A 19,817-nucleotide genomic window follows, 5' to 3' on the forward strand; every position below is an offset into this window, starting at 1 on the left:
TTTGCTGTTAAAACCCACGTGAAACCACCAATCTGGTGGCTTTGTGCCTTGTCATAGCTGAACAACTTAGACCGCCTAGCAACACCTAAAACCTCTGTGGCTATTTTTACTTTATCTCCATATCCCTGTGCACGATAGCCTTTGATGATTAGAAAACCTTCCTTGCCTCATTTGTGTGAGTAAATAAGCCAGATGAATCTGCTGTGAGCCAGGCTTTTGGATCGTCTGATAAGATTGCCAAAATTTCAGTGTTTCTCAGACCTTCTGAGATGATGAGTGTTTCTGTTGGCTCCGTCATGGGAGTGGTTTTGTTTGTTCATAGTTCTGTATAACTTTTTCTCTGGGGGAAAATCAGGGATAGCCATGCTGAACGAACACACGGTGGGGTTTTAGGATGTCTGTGTGTGGTGGGGTATGTGTCACTCTTCTCTGCAGAAGGGAAATAGTCGTATCGTACCGTGGTGACCCCCAGACTCCTTTGTGTCCGCATCCTGGTTCTCCTCCCATGTCTCGCGTGTGGGGCCATCCTGGGGGGCCTCCTCAGTGTTAGGGTGAGGTTGCTCTGTCTGGCCCCATGGGTGTGACGTTGTGTGGCCCCCATGGTTCCATTTCCCATGACTGGGACCGGGTAGAGATGATTGTTGTCTATGTAGGTAGGGCAGTGCCTCCCAGATTTTACCACCAAAGGACTCCTCTTGGGAAATGAAAAGTAAACGCTCAGGCTAGCACTCCAAAGTGGCTCACCGTAAGGGCTAGTTCTTTGATGACTCATGTTTTACCTCTGGGAGATTTTTCTTTCCATTTCATAATATAGCTGTGTTTTCTCTAATATAAAAATGACTCTGCCCAGAAAATCCTTGAGTCAAATCAATACCCCAGGAAGTTCGACTCCGAGTTCCCTGGCTGTCTACAGCTTCCCCTTGGGGATTTGCAGATTCTAGATTAAGAAATAGGGACTTGTGTAAGACCAGAATGCTAAAGAATTTTCCACAATCACGTGGTTCTATGGCTTTATGAGTAAGTTCCTTTACTCCTTGTCTTGAAAACTGACATTTTTGGTCTTAACGATACTGGAGACTGTTTAATTGCCATTTGAGTCCTTATAACAGATGAAGATCATAATTACAGGCTTGATTTTAATACCATGCCCTGCTCCCCATAGGCGTTCACGATGGTTCACGTGGAGGTGTGACAATTCAGAAAAAGCTGAAGAACTTGCTTTCGTCTTTGCTTCTTTCAGGGAACAGTCCCTTCTCAGTTTTACTCAATGTTGAATAATGCGTGGGATGAGAAGTCGTATTAAACAATGCTGTGTATGTATTTGTGAGGCACTCAGTGGGAAGAGTGAGCGGGTAGGAGGTGGAAATGTGACAACTACCAGTAGGATTTCCGTTTAAATTTCAGACGTGGGGCCCTTCAGATCCCTGGAAGGAGGAGGAGGCTTCTGCGGTTGTCTTCCCTCTCTTCTTGGGTTTCTACCGAGGTGTGGCTCCTGCAGAATTTCCCTTGGAGACAGGCGAGAGGGGTCTCATCCAGGCTCTGTACTTCAGAGGGTCCTGCGCTACTTCGCAGCCAGCCGCAGGCCTCAGCATGGTCAGGAGTCTGTGGGGCTAAAAGGCTGTGCCTCCTTGGAACGTGCCCACCAGCAGGGCCATAATCCAGGGACCCGGGACCCTGGAAATTCCTTGTTCCAAGAGCCTGGGCAGAGCTTATATATAGGTTTCTTTCTTAGGTCATTCCCCTGTGGACTCCACGGCCACTGCGCCTCTCTGATCTGCTCAGGGGCCCGGGCTGTACGGGCGGGGGGAGGGTAGACTTGGATGTGTGGATTGGGATGTCTACCTGTACGCTTGCTCAGGGCCCCTCATGATACGTGACCAAGCTGGGGAGCCATCCAGGGAGTCCAGCTGGGAGGTTGACGTGGACAGGAAGAGCATGAGCCCCACGAGGGGCTGCTCCATGCAGATGCTGTGTGGGACAGTCCATGCTCCCAGAGCCACGTGCCTGCTGACCCCCTCCCCAGAAGTGGATCCACACAGTGCACGTGTCTTCATGAGGTCCGGGGAGTGTCTGATGCCTGCCATCTCTGTCCTGCGCCTGGCTTCTGGCCTGGCAGGCAAGACACACAATGTGGGGGAATTCCTCAGGAATAAGAAGGAAATTCCTCAAGGTTGTGGGAAATTCTTCAAGAATAAGAAGGCGTTACTAGATGCACCATGACTACAACATGGGAATGACGGCTCCTTCCCTCTGCACCGGGGCCCTGGGCCTTGGGGAAGCCTCTTGGGTTCTGGTGACTGTCCCTCTGTCCCTCAGCTGTCACTTTTCCTGTGTCTGCACGGGGTACGGAGTTCCTTGCAGCTGGACAGGACAGCTCTAGGAGATGAAGCAGGGCTTCTGCTGGGGGGCCTGCACGTCCATCGTTAATTCTTATACTCCGTCTGTGCTTCTGTAGTTGAGCTCCTGCTGAAGTTGGTCGTGCTAGGTCTAGTAGGACATTGCTGTATGCCTCATGGTCACGTTGCCACTTTCTCTTTATTTTATTTATTTATTTTTTAAAGATTTTATTTAATTTATTTATTTATTTGAGACAGAGAGAGACAGAGAACACATGAGACGGGGGAGGGTCAGAGGGAGAAGCAGACTCCCTGCCGAGCAGGGAGCCCGATGCGGGACTCGATCCAGGGACTCCAGGATCATGACCTGAGCCGAAGGCAGTCGCTTAACTGACTGAGCCACCCAGGCGCCCCAACCACTTTCTCTTTAATAAACAAGAGGCTTCGCATGTATCCATCGTGTGCCACAGAACCATGGTGTGTACTGGTTTCCAGATATGTTGTAATTACCAAAAAGCAAGGGGAACTGTACTTGGAAAGTTCACAATGGCTCGCTTTTTCATGTGACTGTCATAGAAAGCTCTGCTTCCTGTTTTCCCACCCCGGTGCACTGCAGCGAACGGGCTAGACAGCTAGGGGCAGGGGGCGTGACCAGCCGAGTCGCCCGTCATTCTGGGTCCGGTGGGGCATCAGTAGCTCGGAGCCCCTGGGCCACTGCCCCCCAGCTGGAATCCACTCTGGAAGGGATGGTAGGCAGGGCGGGAAATTTCATATGTAATGCAGACATCACTGCATGTAAGGGAAGGAAAGGAGCGGTGTGTTAATTTTTGGGAGCATTAATCCTTTCCCCTTCCTTCATCCTTTTATTTTAGGTGGAGGGAAATTCATCTGAACAATAACACAGTGGAGTAAATCTGTGACGTTTTTTATTGTCAATACTTTCTAAAAATATTTTGAATTTTACTTGTAAACTGATTTCAAAAGTCACAGCAGGTTTTTGCTCAGTTTCCTCTGGACAAGGGAGGTTGACTTAGCCAGTATCCCTCCTGGCGGGAATCATGTCCAGTGTCTGGTCCTGCTCCTTCTGCTCTCCCTCTGTCCTCCCTGGCTTCCTGGCTGTGCAGCCTTTGTGTAACCCAGGAAGTAGTAATCTTCCTTTTCCAGTGCCATTCCCAGCCCCATAATGGTTCCCCTCGCATTTCTCTTCTCTGACTCACACTCAGTACCCGTATTCCATCCTTTCTCCCCCTTGATTCGAGGCCAGGTTTTTGTCCCTGTGTAGGGGTATGGGAGAGGGAGATGATCTTCTCTGTACCTTTCTCTCCTGGCCCAGTTAGGGAAGGCCAGCCCCCAGGGGAGCTGTGGGTGCCAGAGCCAGAGGTCTGAGGCACCAGGTGCCCTGGGCCAGGGAGAACCTATGTGACTTGATGCTCCTGGCTGTGGAGGAAGGGGGTGTCTACAGGGGCCCCCGGGATAGGCCTCAGATCAGAATCGGCTCAGAGCTGGTGGGAAGTCATAGAAGAAGCAGGCTGACTGGAAAGGGTAGAACCAAGTGACAGGCCTGGGGAGCACCGTGGAGGCGCCACAGAGGGAGAATGGCAGAATGCTTTCAGATGGGCAAGGAGAAGAAGCCGTGAACCAAGTAGCAGAGGATGGGAAGAAGAGATAGTGAAGATAAAAGTTCTTTTAAAAACTTTCTGGGGCAAAGAGGAAGAGGGAAAGTGAAGTGGTTTGGGGGACTTGGGAAGTCAACTCTGCAAAAGGTTTCCTGGACTTTCCAAATAAATTCATTCCTCTTGCCCATCCTTCTCCCCCTCCCCACCCTATTCATTTCTCTGACATTCTCCCTACAAGTCCCCCCACCCCAAGCTGTGCTCATTTCTGGGCCACACTGATGGAGGTGGGGAGGGTGTTGTGCTTTGGACAGGGGACAGGAAGACCAGGGAGTCTTTGATTTTGTGTTACGATTCATGTGGATAAGCCTCTCTGCCTCTGATCCCTTAATGTTAGGCTGTGTACCTTCCCATAAATCTGACATGAATGATCAGATGCTAGTTAGTCCATTTAATCTAAGCAGAGTGTTTGGTGTTGCATTAGTCAGGCTATTTTATGGATCGGGCATTAAAAGGCCTTATGCTTCAGCCTTACCAGCATTGCAAAGGCCTCAGGAAATGAATCAGACCTGAAACAAATACCAGACTCCGAAATATCAAAAGTAAACTGTAAAAACCAGGGAATGGATGGTGGGATGTCTATAAGACATAACAAGTAGGACACATCACAGCTCAGCTTTTTGGAAGTTCTTTCAGATTCTGTAATTTGGAATGCAGGTGTATTGATATGCTTGATAGAAGGAAGCCTGAGGACTCACAGTGTGCCTGTTCTTATAAAGGGCCTGTTCATTTTTTTTCCTGGCATCTGGTTCTTTCTCTGAGCTCTGTTGCCTAAGGGCATATAGTGGCGAGATGCTGTAGGTGGTTCCACCTTTCTGCCTCCCTGGGCCCAGCGAAGTGCCAGGTTATATGTGTTTATTCCAAAAGAGATGGTGGTTGTCAACCTCTTGGTATTCCTGACCCCCTGTGATTCAATTTTCTGAAACAGTTGTCTCAGAGGACTGTGGAACAAAGTGCTCTTTAAACATGTGACTCATTTTTATCAGCTTTTGTTGGTTATTTCTGGACACCTCTTGACGTCTGGGCAGCAGTCGGTAACTAGAAGCTTCTTCATTGAAGCTCATGCTGGCGTGCGTGCTTCCTTCCCCAGGTAGACTTGCCCCTCAAGGATGCTGACTCGGTCCTGAGAAGCAGGAGCACTTCACACAGGAAAGGGCCATCTCCAAGGGAACAGGGCTGCTTCCATCAGCCCTTTCTCACAGACGGCTGGAGTCTCCAACCTCAGCTTCAGGTGATCCTGGCGTCTCTCTCACTGCGTACAGAACGTTCTGTTTGTCCGTACACTTTCCTCTGTCCCAGATGACAGAGGGGCTCGGTGACCCCACTGAGGGCCACTGCTCCCCACTTTCCCAGGGTCACTTACCAATCACTACGGCTATGACCAGTGTGCAGATGGCTCCCAGTGCAGTGTGTGCTGTCCAGTTCCAGCACATTCCAGGCCCTATGTCCAAGTCACTCAGCTTTCAGCTGACACATCGGATTCTCCATTTCTGTTGGAGGCAACACTGCTAGCTAGCCCCAGCAGACCCAGGCCCAGTGGTGCTGTGAGTGATATCCTTGGGGCATCTCCTCGGGCTCTGGAGTGTGGGTTCTGGAACCTGTCCCTTTACCTGGCCTGGCCCTCGCTGGTACCCGGTCTGCATGAATTGAGGCTGCTGCATCCCAGACCCCCCCTCTCAGCCCTCCTCTTGCTGGCCTCTGAGCGAGTCTGTCTGTCCCTCACTGCTGGCTGGCTCACGGCCACATCCTCTCTCATCTGGACACCCTTTCACTGCAGCCTGCTCTCCCTGCCTACCCTCTTGTCTCCGGTTTATATTCCACACGGGTGCCAAGATTTCCACGAAATCTGATTGTACACCACCCTGTGGCTTAACACCTTTAAGTGATTCTCTTTTTTGCCATCTACAAATTGTAGCCCCAACTCCACAGCCGGGCTCTGTGTTCTGGGCATTGTCAGCTTCCCCAGCTTTGCTTCTTGGCTTCCCACCTTTGGTTGATGCTCCAGAACTGGTTGGGACTGGTCTCCTCCAAGTGCTCCCCACCACCTCATGAGGTTCAGGTAACCCCTCCTCCAGGCTAAGTTAGGGCCCTGGGCATTCCTCTCCCCATAGACACCCCCACATCATCAGATAGCTCTGTAGACCTGCCCGCTTTCCCCACTGGCTGATGAGCTGCTTGAGCCAGACCCTGGGTCATTATTCCTGTTTGTTCCCATGGCCACGTGTAGTTATTTACTACGGCATGTAGTAAATATCCAGTATACAATTGTTGAATTCGGCAGTGAATGAATAAAGAAATGAATGGATATCTGGAAACATTTCACCAAAGCTTGTACTTGTCATCAGCATGGGGGTGATTATAACAGCTAACATTTGAGGGTGACTATTTGCCAGATGGGTCTACACCTCTCACACCTGACAACTCATTTCACCCTCAACAGTTGTCAATGATAAATACTGCTCGCGTCATCCCCATCTGACGAGATGGGGAACTGAAGCACGGAGGCTGGGCTTTGATTCAGTGCGCCATTGACGGGAGGGTGTGGGACTCATCCGTGATCACATGGGGCTTATGCCTAAATTGTGGCCATCTTGAAGGTGGTTTCTTGATTTTATTATTTTATTTCATTAATTATTATTATTATTATTATTATTATTATTATTATTTGTCTCTGGGACTAGCACTCTGCCTGACATACAGCAGAACACAGATGCTGTTGAGAGACTTCCTCACTTGGCCACCCTTTCAACTATTGGCAGTGCAAGTCTAGTCAGGTTTGGCATCATCCTTGGAATTTCTGTGTTGTTTGGGGGGTGCCTAGTGGGGTTTGTGTTAATTTCTGCCCGGAGCATGGTTAGTTTAGTCTCAGGTGCATCTTCACCTCCCTTCCACTGTCCTTCCTTGGACATATGACCCTTAACCACATCTCATGGCCAGGAGCAGACCCCCTTGCCCTAAGGTTCTGGGGACTTATATGGATTCAGAAAGTCCCCTGTTGAGAGGAAGGGGCCATTCTCTCCCCTGCTTTTTTTCAGAGCAATTCTGGGGCAGGCGAAGCAAAACCTGGACCCAGGGGGCTTGGCTTCCATGTTTTATAGACTATCGGAGTGGCAATGGCTCAGTGATCGTCTGACTCCTTGCCCACGGGTATGTATGAGGGCATTGAGGCCTTGGGAGGCGTTGTGTCCAACATCACACTGCCCTGTGGTGGCAGGCCATTTGCCTTGGACTTGTAATGAATCAGCATTTCCCCACAATTAATTCAGAATTACATCTTGAGATATAATCTCTATAAAACTCACTCTGGCACCTTCCTTTTCTTCTCCCATGCTTAGTAATCAGACAAGTCAGACCTTGTAATTGCATGAACTAACAGCTAGCCCTGTTCACTTATTTTCCTGGTGTCTTTATATTGTTTTAGATAAACTAACATGAGCAGTTGATTGGCCTGGAACCAGCCATTGGGAAATAATTTAATCCTTTATTTTCTGCCTCTCTATCATGGAGCCTTAAAACACACACCCACACAGTTACAGAAAGAGCTAATAAGCCAGGCTGCTAGACTTCTTATTTTAATAATCAAAATATAGTTTAAAAGTAAATATGATAATAATGCAATTAATCTGGGCGAACTTGGGAGAAGGCCAATTTACGTGAATAAAATGTCAGAATTACAGGATATTTAAGGAATGCAGTCTTAACTGTTGTGAGGTAGGTTCCCAAATCTGACCAGAAGCATGATCACATTGATGTGGGGACACTAACCCATCATTGTGACTTGGGGATGAGGGTGGAGGCAGGTGGGAGTTAGTATATATGGTTTTAGAGATTTTTCTGGAATAGTAACATTTTTATTTTTGTTTCACGTCCATTCCTCTCTTTTCCAGGAGAATATGAAAGTGTTACTCAGGCTTGTTTGTTTCATAACTGTACTGATTTCTTCTCTGGAAGCCGGTAAGTTAAGCATTTCTTCGTGTTCTTGTCTGCTGAGAAATCCTATTATTTAGAATACATGAAGTACCTTCCCTGACAGAGTCATTCTTTTCCCTCACCTATTTCTGTTGAATTCCAGAATAGAGAGCCTCCTGATCCCAGAACTGTAGTGTACATTCTCTCATTTACGGATTGGGAAACTGAGGCACAGTGAGGCTAAGAGCCCAAGCTCACATAGCTAATGTCAGAGCAGGAGCTAAAATCCAGGCCTCCAATGTCAAGGCCAGGCCTCCTCCGACTTTGTTGCTGATTGAAGAGTGTGATGGGAGATCCTGGCTTTCATTCAGAAGAGGTGTTAAATGTAGTCGTTAAGAACCCACAGCTGAGAGCCATCAAGAGACAGTTCTTTGTTTGTTTTAGTCTGGCTTCTTTTAGTCAGCATAATTTTTTTTTTTTTTTTCAGCATAATTTTTTTGAGATCCATTCATATGGTATAAATTGATAGTTATTACTTTATTACATGGTAGTTGTCTATTGTATGGGTATATCACCATTTATTTATCCATTCACATTTGATGGACATTTCAGCTATTTCTAGTTCTTGACTATTCAGAGTAAAGGTGCTATGAAAGTTAGCGTTCAGGTCTTTGAATGGGCCTATATTTTCATTCCTCTTGGGTGAATACCTCAGAGGGGAATGGCTGGGTCATATGTTAGGCTTATATCAAACTTTTTAAGAACCTACTGAAGTGTCTTCCAAGCAGTTGCACCATTTTATACCCTCACCAGCAGTGAACGAAAGTTCCACATCTCACCAACACCTGATATTGTCGAGCTTTTCAATTTTAATACTGAAAGGAGTAATACCTGTTTGTAGTTTTAATTTCCATTTCTTGCTAGTGACAATGAATTTCTTTTCATGTGCTTTTTTGCCATCCATATATCATAATTCACTTTATCTCCTTTGTTTGGCATATACTAATAGCTTGTCTTTTTTAAAATAACTGCTCTCAGGCTTATGGTATCCGTCTTTAACTTACTGCTGGGTGATACTGTACTATTTCACATATACTATAAAAAACTTAAAACAATATACATCACTTCTCCCTTCTTGAACTTTGTCTAATTGTTCCTAAACATTTTACTTCTTTATATGTTATAAATCTCACAATACTTTTTTTAATTTTTGCTTTAAACATTCAGTTATCTTTGAAGAGATTTAATAATGCTATGGCTTGAGGTTCACTAATCTTTTTTTCTGTAGTGTCAAATCTGCCATTAATCATATCTAGTGTATTTTTTAAGTCAGCATTGTAGTTTTCAGCACTAGAAATTTAAGTTTTAAAAAAAGTCTCTATTATGTCTCTACTCAACATGTTTGATCTAGTATCTTGAACAAATGGAACACAGTAGTAATAACTATTTTAATTTTCAATCTGTTATGTCTGTCATCTGTATTATTTCTGGGTCAGTTTTGATTGATTATTTTCTTCTTCTTTTTCTAAAAGATTTTGTTTATTTATTTTAGAGAGAGAGAGTGTGAGCACAAGTGCGGGTAGGGACAGAGAAAGAGAGGGAGAAGCAGACTCCCTGCTGAGCAGGGAGCCTGAGGCCGGGCTCAATCCCAGGACCCTAAGATAATGACCTGAGCCGAAGGCAGACACTCAACTGACTGAGCCACCCAGGCACCCTGATTATTTTCTTCTTATCATTGATTGTATTGTCCCACTTCTTTGCACACCTAGTAATTTTTGATTGAATGCTAGACATTGTAGGTTTTACCATTTTGAGTGCTGGGTATTTTTGTATTACTAAAAATGTTCTTGAACTGTTCTGCCACAGGGTTGTCACTTGGAAATCATTGATCCTTTCAGGTTTTGCTTATAAGGTTTATTAGTCAGAATCAGAAAAAGGCTTATTTTAGGGCTAATTTGCCCCATCTCCAGGGTCAAAACCCTCTGGGTACCCTACTGATGTTCCATGATTAATGAGGTTTTCCATTCTAGCTGTTGAGAACAGAAGTATGTGCTCCAGTGGATATTCACTCTAATCCTTTTGGCAATTCTCACTCTGGCCTTGGGTAGTTTTCTTATATACTTATACTAATTGGTACTCAGCTGAAAGCTTGAGAGAGACTGTATAGATCTCCAAAACTCTCTGTCTCTCTCTCTATATATACAGCTCTAATCCCTTTGGTACTCTTTCCTGCAAACTTTGGTTTACCTGGATTTCCAGCTCTATCTTCTCCATTCAGAGAGAACCCTGGGCTTTGCCTATGTTTCCTCCTTGCAATGTCACGACCTAGAACCTTTCCCTAGGCAGTAATTTGGGAAATTGTAGGGCTCACCTACTCTGTTTTCCATCTTTCTGGTATTTCTGTCCTTTGTTCCGTGATGTTCAATGTCTTGAATATTGTTTCATATACTTGGTCCATTTTTTTAATTGTTTAGGTGGGAGGGCAAATCCAGTCCATTTTGTACTGAAGCAGATCTCTCTCCTGCTACATTAGCACCAATTTTCAGATGAATAAAGAGGGGATAAGAGAGGTTAAATAACTTTTCCAAGGGCACACAAATAGTTAGTGGCATGACTAGATTTGAATATAAATCTTTCAGACTTCCAGGATGATGCTTTTAATCGTAAAGCTGTTAAAACTCATATATAATATGAACTGATGTATTTTATAATTGATGTGTTTAAATGCTGATATTACATTAAGAAACATGGATGAATTTCTCACAGAAATTGCTTTCTCTTTTTCCCTTTAAAAGACATATGCGAGGAACGTGCAGAACGAATAATTTTAGTTTCAGCTGCATATGAAATTGATGTTCGTTCATGTCTTCTTAACCCAAATGAAAAGAAAGGCCCTATAATTTGGTATAAAAATGACAGCAAGACACCTATATCTGTGGAAGCAGACTCCAGGATTCATCAGCATGAAGATAAACTTTGGTTTGTTCCTGCTAAGGTGGAGGATTCAGGACATTACTATTGCGCCGTAAGGTATGAAAGGAATCCATATGGGGCACCTGGGTGGCTCAGTTGGTTAAGCGACTGCCTTCGGCTCAGGTCATGATCCTGGAGTCCCAGGATCGAGTCCCGCATCAGGCTCCCTGCTCGGCGGGGGATCTGCTTCGTCCTCTGACCCTATCCCCTCTCATGTGTTCTCTCTCTCTCATTCTCTCTCTCTCTCAAATAAATAAAATCTTAAAAAAAAAAAAAAAGAAAGGAATCCATATGTTGCAAACATGTGTTCTGTGTGCCTGCAATAGTTAAGGACAGAAACATCGTTAATTGTGCTGAATTCACCTATTTTGATTGATTTTAGGAATTCAACTTACTGCCTCAAAATTAAAATAACTATTAAGTTTGTACAGCATGAACCTAACTTGTGTTACAACACAGAAGCTATATTTACACAGAGACTACCTGTTGCAGCAGATGGACAGCTTGTGTGTCCTTACATGGAGTTTTTTAAAGATGAAAAAAATGAGTTACCCAAAATAGAGTGGCATAAGGTAATTTTACATGAAATATGGTATTTTACTTTTCCAGCAGATAAAATTGTTTTCTGTCCTAGACAATAGGGTGAATCTGCAGGGTACTTTTTCATTTGACGTATTGCTTGCTTTTGCGTGGTAAAACTTAATAGGAAAATTTTTTTTTTTTTTAAGTTGTAAGACTGCATACATTTAATGAAAGTCTTACTTTCTGTTAATTTTATTTAACAAGATAAAGTTGAGAAAAGGATAGTAGAAATAAAAGATGTAAAGATAAGGCTGATTATAAATTTAAGGTGTTTGAGAAATCTCTATTTATTATAAAATATATTTTGTTTTTGTTTTATTAAAAATATTAAGTGGTCCTTAAGAAACTGAGTGGTTTCTGTAACTGTCTTAAGAGTGGATTGGCTAGCATTCCATGGAACACGTCATGTTTTGGCACCTTTGATCTACCCAGTTTGTTGGAGCTTACATGGGTAATCATCTTATAGAGGTTAAGAAATACAAAATAAATAATATCAATGCAGAAAGGAAGTACAGCATTACTGAGAAATTATCACATTAACATTCTGTCCTCAAACATGATTTTCTTGCAAAGTAAATTTGTCTTCACTTGTCTTCAAAGTGCAAGGCTCATAGGCATAAAGATTTAATATCCTGGGAATGTAATTGGGACTATTGCCAAAAAAATACTATATTAAAACTTACACGCAAGGAACATAGTCATATATATTCACATATATGCTCAGCTTGTGATCATGTGTCTGGTTGACAACAGAGGAGAAATAAACAAGTGTATGATGATTATTCTTGTAAATTTTCCTGAGGTATTCAATTCATGTATGTAGAAATATCTATGAATATGAATATATATGTATATATACATGACATGCATAAGACATTTGTCAATGAGAAAAAATGGAGTTTCTTTTGCTGGTAGGCTGCGGAAAATCATTAATTGGTTTTAATACTTCTTACCCCTCCCTCTATCTAGGATTGCAAACCTCTACTTCTTGACAATATAAACTTTATTGGAGTGACAGATAGACTCATCATAGCAAATGTGACTGCAGCACATAATGGGAAATATACTTGTGGAACATTCTACACGTACTTGGGAAAGCAATACCGTATTACCCGGGTTATAGAACTGATGACTATAGGTGAGTCACAGCTCCAATCTTAGGAGTTTGAATCTGGGAAGGCCCAGAAACCATGATTCTAATACTACCTTCATTGTTCAGGGAGGAACTAAACCCAAGAGAAGCTTGATGACTTGCCAAAGGTCTCATGGCTTTAGCTTTTTTGTTGCCAATACTATATACATGTTTTGCATTCCTGCTTCAGATGCAGTGCTAATTAGACGGTAAGAGATGTTTTCCAACTGAAGTAAGAGGCTTGTTCTTTGCATGACTAAAGATGGTTCTTCCAGAGAGCTCTTGGGTTCCCTGTGACTGGTGTACGAGGAAGGACAGTTCTGAGCACTTTCGCTTGGGGAGTCTGAGTGTCTAGCAGTAAGGAACATTGACTTGATCTTTTTTGTTTTTTTAATTATTTATTGTTACGTTAATCACCATACATTACATCATTAGTTTTTGATGTAGTGTTCCATGATTCATTGTTTGTGCACAACACCCAGTGCTCCATGCAGAACGTGCCCTCTTTAATACCCATCACCAGGCTAACCCATCCTCCCACCCCCCTCCCCTCTAGAACCCTCAGTTTGTTTTTCAGAGTCCATCGTCTCTCATGGTTCGTGTCCCCCTCCGATTTCCCCCCCTTCATTCTTCCCCTCCTGCTATCTTCTTCTTCTTTTTTTTTTCTTAACATATATTGCATTATTTGTTTCAGAGGTACAGATCTGTGATTCAACAGTCTTGCACAATTCACAGCACTCACCATAGCACATACCTCCCCAATGTCTATCACCCAGCCACCCCATCGCTCCCACCCCACCCCCCACTCCAGCAACCCTCAGTTTGTTTCCTGTGATTAAGAATTCCTCATATCAGTGAGGTCATATGATACATGTCTTTCTCTGATTGACTTATTTCGCTCAGCATAACACTCTCCAGTTCCATCCACGAACGTTGACTTGATCTTGATGGGGTGGATGCTAATGGGCTTTGGAATATGTTGCATTCCCAGAGTGCGCTGTACCTCTTGTTAGTTTCTTGTTAGCTCAGTTACTTTCCCTCTCTAAGCCTGCTTCCTCCTCTGTAAGATGATACAACTTTCCAAGGTTGTTGGGGAGATTAGAGATCAAGTATGCTCAGCTTGTGACCATGTGCCTGGTGCAAAACAGAGGAGAAATAAATAGGCATAGATAATTATTCTTGTAAATCTTCCCGAGGCTTTCAGTTCTTTATTAATTATGTTTCACCTTAAAAGCTATTTTACAAGAAAATGCACTCCTACAAATTACCTGGGGATGGGCAGGATGCTCAGCCTTTCTGTAAATAGTAGATTTTGTAAGCTTTCAGTAATAAAAGAAGAGTTCCTTTAACCAGGACTTTAAAAGTTAAAGGGGCCTTATTAGTAATTATGCTGGGACAACCAACATAAATGGGGACTGTCTCAGATAAACCCTAAATATGATCACTGTACATATAGCTAGGTTTTCTCAATTCTCTAATAATTTATATTTTTCAAATGTTAATTTTATTTATTTATTTTTTAAACATTTTTTAAAGATTTTATTTATTTTTTGGGCGCCTGGGTGGCTCAGTTGGTTGAGCGACTGCCTTCGGCTCAGGTCATGATCCTGGAGTCCCTGGATGGAGTCCCGCATCGGGCTCCCTGCTCGGCAGGGAGTCTGCTTCTCCCTCTGACCCTCCCCCCTCTCATGTGCTCTCTCTCATTCTCTCTCTCTTAAAAAAAAAGATTTTATTTATTTTTTGACAGAGAGAGAGAGACAGCGAGAGAGAGAACACAAGCAGGGGCAGTGGGAGAGGGAGAGGGAGAGGGAGAAGCAGGCTTCCTGTGGAGCAGGGAGCCAGGAGCAGGGAGCCTGATGCGGGGCTGGATCCCAGGACCCTGGGATCATGACCTGAGCCGAAGGCAGACGTTTAACGACTGAGCCACCCAGGCGCCCTTTCAAATGTTAATTTTATTGAATCAAAATGAATTCCTTGCCCAAGTCCTACAAGCATCAGCGAATTATAATTTTCAACAGTCCTTATATCACACCCATCCTGGGTTTTTAGCAGCCTATCTCTGGCCATGGGGTAGTTCTGGTTTGTCTTTCTTTACATACAGCAACCAGACCAGCAGATAGAATTTTAGAGAGAACTAGGGAATTTTTTTTAATAGGTCAAATATGTTTTAAATACTCTGTCTTCTTTCCTGATACCCTTTATAGAAATAATACACTTCATCAGAGAAGGGGTCATATTTTGTTTTCGTAAAACAGATTCAAAAATATTAATTGAGCATCTACTATATGCCAGGCACTGTTCTAGGTGTACATTAGAGAACAAGAGAGACAAGATCCTGCCCTGATGGAGCCTACTTTTTTTTTTTTTTTGACTGTGGTGGAATATGGGCATTTCAATTCATAGTTTCTCAGGCTTGGCCACAGATGGACCTTTGAAGTCCATCTTCTTGTAAATAAAACTCAGATGAATTTCTGGAGCTCCTTAATACTCTTCTGCCCTTTTAAATAAATTCTGTCGAATCGCTTGGCATTCCACTCTTGGGTCATTACTACAATTACTAAAGACAAACAGGTCTAGCACTGGATGGTCTCTCCGGTTAATGCTTCCTCCACGGAAGTCCGTCCCCAGAGCTCCTTGTTGTTCCTGATTTGCTTCAAGAGAGGAACTTGTCTGGTGTCCTGGTGATGTGTGTGTTTGTAGCACCAAACTCGATGGGTGAGCAGGGCTCAGGCTTGGTAGCAGGTATTCGTGGTTTAGCTGTGACCTCCTCGTGGTTTAGCTGTGACCTCCTCGTTGACCTCCTTCCTTCACCTCTTGCCTTCTGTCCCCTGCCGTATACGCTTTGGGCACTCAGGGGAATATCTGGCCAGCTGCCACGTGGTATTTTTAGTACATTTTGCTAACTGTTGTCATCAGTTGAGATTCTGATCTGTAAGAGACTAAGAAGCCCTGCGGATGTTTGTCTTTCAGAAGAATACAAGCCCGTGAGGCCTGTAATTGTGAGTCCAGCTAATGAGACAGTGGAAGCAGGTCTGGGTAAGTGGGTTCCAATCACGCTATGCTGAAATCTTTATTCTGAACTCAAGATTAAGATAAACTGTACCTTTACTACACTTAACCGAAACCATTTACTGAAAAGATCTATAATTAGTGGGAAAATAGCACAAATTATGTCTTTAAATGTTTCTTTGGATTCCCTGCCTTTCATAGCAGAAATCTAGCCATGTCTGATTTGTCCACCCTCACTTTCCTGTGGATGCTTATTACCCATGAAAACATCAGCCAAAGGCTAAGTTCAACAGGACTAGAAATGAGAAATGTAATTTATCTGACTGGCCCAGGATGGAATTCTTAAGACCAGAGCTAAGCTTTTAGACTGAAGGGTAAGATAATAGACCAAAAAGGAAAAGTATTTTTCTAGAATGACCATCAAGTCAGTGAAAATTTTTTATTTCGAGAACAAAGACATAATCCTATAAGCATCCAGACCTATACAATACACTCCAATAGCCACTAGCCATATGTAGCTATGAATATGTAAATTTAAATTAAGTAAATTAATTAATTTAGTTCAATTAAAAATTAGTTCTTCAGTCACATTAGCCATATTTCAAGGGCTTAATAGCCAGATGTGACCAGGGATTACCATGTTAGCACAAATATAGAACATTTCTGCCGTCACTGAAAATTCTCTTGAAAACCACTGGTCCAAACATAAAATCAGATTTTCGTATCAGAGGATCAAAAACCAGGCTGGCATGCAAAGTTCTCTTCTGTAAAAGTCACTGCATGAAGACAGTGAATAGTTGTACGGAGATTAGAAGGTAAAAGTTTGTGACCAATGCGTTCTGTACTTGGCCAAGTTGTTATTCATGGTGGAAGGTAATATAAAGACATTCATAGATATAAACAAGCAGAGATGTGAAAACTCAAATTAAATATAGGCCGATAGAATCTACAGCAGTTTTCCTCAACCCTTTTTTTTTCCTCATTAATGCTCCCCTGTAGAGTCTAAAAAGGCATTTCCCTTCCCCAATCCTCTTCCCTTCCTTAGTTTTAATGCCACATATCTATTATATATCTGTTGATGTACCATGGCACTTGTCAGGGCCACAGACCATTGCAATATCTAAGATTTTCTTGCCCTCTCCCCAAGAACCACTTTTTGCCCTGTTGGCCCTAGCTTCTGTTAAGAATTCATATTCTAGTGGTATACATTTTAGAGTTCTGAAGTTCAGGTGGCATTGATCTCCAAATCTAAAAAATAGCTTCATATTAGGAAATAGTTATTTTAATATATCCTGTCGACCAGATGCACACATCACCCTGTCATATGATTATCCTGAAGGGTGTCAAACAGGCATCTGCTAAGATTCAATACCAATTACCAATAAAGTGACTTCAATACCAATTACCAATAAAGTGACTTAGAAAAATAGATACTTCCTTAACTTAATAAATAACATTGATTCAAACCAATAGTCACTAACATTCTTAATGGTGAACCACTGTAGTGTTAGATGTTCTACACGCATAGATGCCCAAATAAGGCAGCATTACTTAACATATTCGAGAATTGCCCACTTGAGGCAATCATACATAAAAGAACCAAGGCATGTTTACTGTAAGGGAGAAAAGGACTTTATTATTATTTTCAGATCATATAATGTATGTATAACTCTCAAGAGAATTACCGGGGAGAAGTTAGAATTAATATATTATTATATAAAATTAATATTCTAGGTGTAGTGGAAGTCCCCTCTGCTGTGGTGGTGTGCTGTGGGGAAGAGATGGATTTGTAAGTCCCCAGGCGAGGTCCTGCCTCCCCAAGGCCACTACTTTGCGGAGGAGACTCTGGGTGAAGCTATCATCATTACGTTTGACCAGGAGGCAAAACCTTCTACTGGGGACTTGAGGGATAAGGAAAGAGCATACATTAAACTCAGAGTCACTGGACATGGTGCAGTGAGATTCACTTTGAAGTGAGGATGGTGGACGACACATCTCCGGCAACTCAGAGAATCATATTGTCAAAGACTGGATGTTCCAGTGAATTCACTCAGGTTTCTCTTCGAAGGTCAGAGGATTGCTGATAATCACAGTCCTAGGGAGCTGGGAATGGAGGAAGATGTGATTGAAGTTTATCAGGAACAAACAGAGGGTCATTCAACAGTTTAGATATTATTTTTATCTTTTCTTCTTTCCCCCTTAATCCTCTTTTAGTTTTAAAAATAGTTCTTTTGTCATGTGGCGTTCAAGATGGAATTGAAGACTGGCACCTCACCTCCTTAAGACATCTGGTGATGTGAATTCTGGTGTCCATTAGTCATTATCATTTGTTTCCCTGGTGCTGAGTTTTGGTGATGAAACCTCAGTGCCCTTCCTGTTGCCCTCTCCTTTTTACGAATTACGCGGGTACACTGAGGGGCCACCTTTTCCAGGACTGTGGGTCTTCAGGCTTATGGTAAATAAGACTCACCAATGCAGTGTTCATAATGGCTTTCCGATTGGCCCTGAAGTTCTGGCAACTTCAGGAAGTTACTTCCTTCCTGGACTTGTGGCTTTCGGTGGGAAATGGAAGTTTCTCAGAGAACCGAGCTGTGGAAAAATGGCCTTTCCTTCACTTAAAGCTGCTTTGAAAATCTGAGGGTTTGGCCCCAAAGAAGAGGAATATCGGGCTGGAGTCAAGGTGGCATAGAGACAGTGAGAATAGGGACTAACTCCAAAGATGGCTTCACTGAAGATAAATCATTTTAAGATTAAAGAAAAATCTTGTCAGAAGATCCCCAAAACTTGTGATTTTCCTAGGTAGTTAATAAAGTTATTCATGCAGAAGTGTCTATAACAGAGCACTGCTCTTTTTTATTTTATTTGTACTTTTTGGCCTAGGCATCTGGGTTTTAAATGGACATTGTCTATACCAACTTCATTAAAATAAACAAAATATTCGTAAAAGCAAGCGAATGAATAAAATTGATATTCCAAAATGGTAAACTTGTTTGGCAATAACCAACTAGAAAACATAATGGGGAAAGAGATCCCATTTGCAACATGTCATAGAGATGTCTATAAAATTTCTTAGCAAAATCTTTTCAAAAATATATAGGATTTATAGGGGAGAAAAAATGCAAATTCTGACCTATATCTCAGGAAAATTGAGATTTAAAGCTTACATATCGACAAAGAGTGGGAGTGATGTTGTTTCCAATGGGGAGAAAATTGGTTCTTATTGGAAAAAAAAATCTAAAGCAATATCCTGTATGTGGTATTAAAAATTCACTGGGAAGGAGGCAATTAGGATAAAAATGTCTTAAAAGGCTCCAAGGGGAACAATAATGAAAGAAATCTTGAGAAACACCGATATAAGGAAAACTGTAATAGAAATGTATGTTTTTTCTTATATGGAAAACTGGAAATTGTAAAAATAGCGACTCTTAAAATTATAGTTTTAATGGAATTCCAATAAAAATATGAATGGGCTCGGGCACCTGGGTGGCTCAGTTGGTTAAGCCACTGCCTTCGGCTCAGGTCATGATCCTGGAGTCCCTGGATTGAGTCCCGCATCGGGCTCCCTGCTCGGCAGGGAGTCTGCTTCTCCCTCTGACCCTCCCCCTTCTCATGTGCTCTCTCTCTCTCATTCTCTCTCTCTCAAATAAATAAAATCTTTAAAAAAATATATGAATGGGCTCAAAAGTTGGCAGGTGGTTCTTAAAATTCACCCAGAAGATTAAAATGATGAGATTATTAAAATAACATTGGGAAGAAGAGCTCTAAATGATACTAACATTTACCCTAAAACTGTTAGATACTGTTGGCATCAGTATACACATTCAGATCAACCAAGAAAGTCCCAAATAAATAATTTATTTTCTAATAAAAATGGAATTATTATTCAATAAGCAGTTCTGAAATGATCCATCAGCTATTTAGATAAAAGCCTTAGGTTCAATCTCTCCCTCCTACCATACTCAATTATATTCTAGACAGAGTAAAGAACTCAAACAGTCAAAACAACAAAACAATGAAAACATTTTATATATCTCAAGGAAAATGTATATAGATATTTTCCTGATTTGGTGGTAGAGCTTTTAGAAAAAAATTGTGAGAACAGAGAAAACAGAAATTTGACCAAGTAAAAAATAAAAATATCTACACCAAAGAATTTCCATAAACAAAAATAGAAGGAAAGTAGTGAACTCTGAACAGTATTTG

At 42.5% G+C, this 19,817-nt stretch overlaps 1 protein-coding gene and 1 pseudogene across 2 annotated transcripts in view; both read left to right on the forward strand.

Annotated features, from left to right (window-relative positions):
- IL1R1 (interleukin 1 receptor type 1) overlaps nucleotides 1–19,817 on the forward strand; it is a 71,961-nt gene that overhangs the window by 42,316 nt on the left and 9,828 nt on the right. Inside the window, 6 exon segments of the mRNA XM_035001849.1 lie at nucleotides 5,100–5,240; nucleotides 7,897–7,963; nucleotides 10,714–10,948; nucleotides 11,274–11,463; nucleotides 12,443–12,611; nucleotides 15,576–15,641. Coding sequence (XP_034857740.1) covers nucleotides 5,100–5,240; nucleotides 7,897–7,963; nucleotides 10,714–10,948; nucleotides 11,274–11,463; nucleotides 12,443–12,611; nucleotides 15,576–15,641 — 868 coding nt within the window.
- On the forward strand, nucleotides 15,829–19,116 carry LOC118007493 (annotated as a pseudogene). Its single transcript, XR_004678427.1, has 2 exons — nucleotides 15,829–15,924; nucleotides 17,355–19,116. The product of XR_004678427.1 is annotated as a small ubiquitin-related modifier 1-like (transcript).

The sequence above is a fragment of the Mirounga leonina genome, unplaced genomic scaffold (assembly GCF_011800145.1).
Source record: "Mirounga leonina isolate KUSES-001 unplaced genomic scaffold, KU_Mleo_1.0 Mir_125, whole genome shotgun sequence".
In the NCBI taxonomy this organism is placed as follows: domain Eukaryota; kingdom Metazoa; phylum Chordata; class Mammalia; order Carnivora; family Phocidae; genus Mirounga; species Mirounga leonina.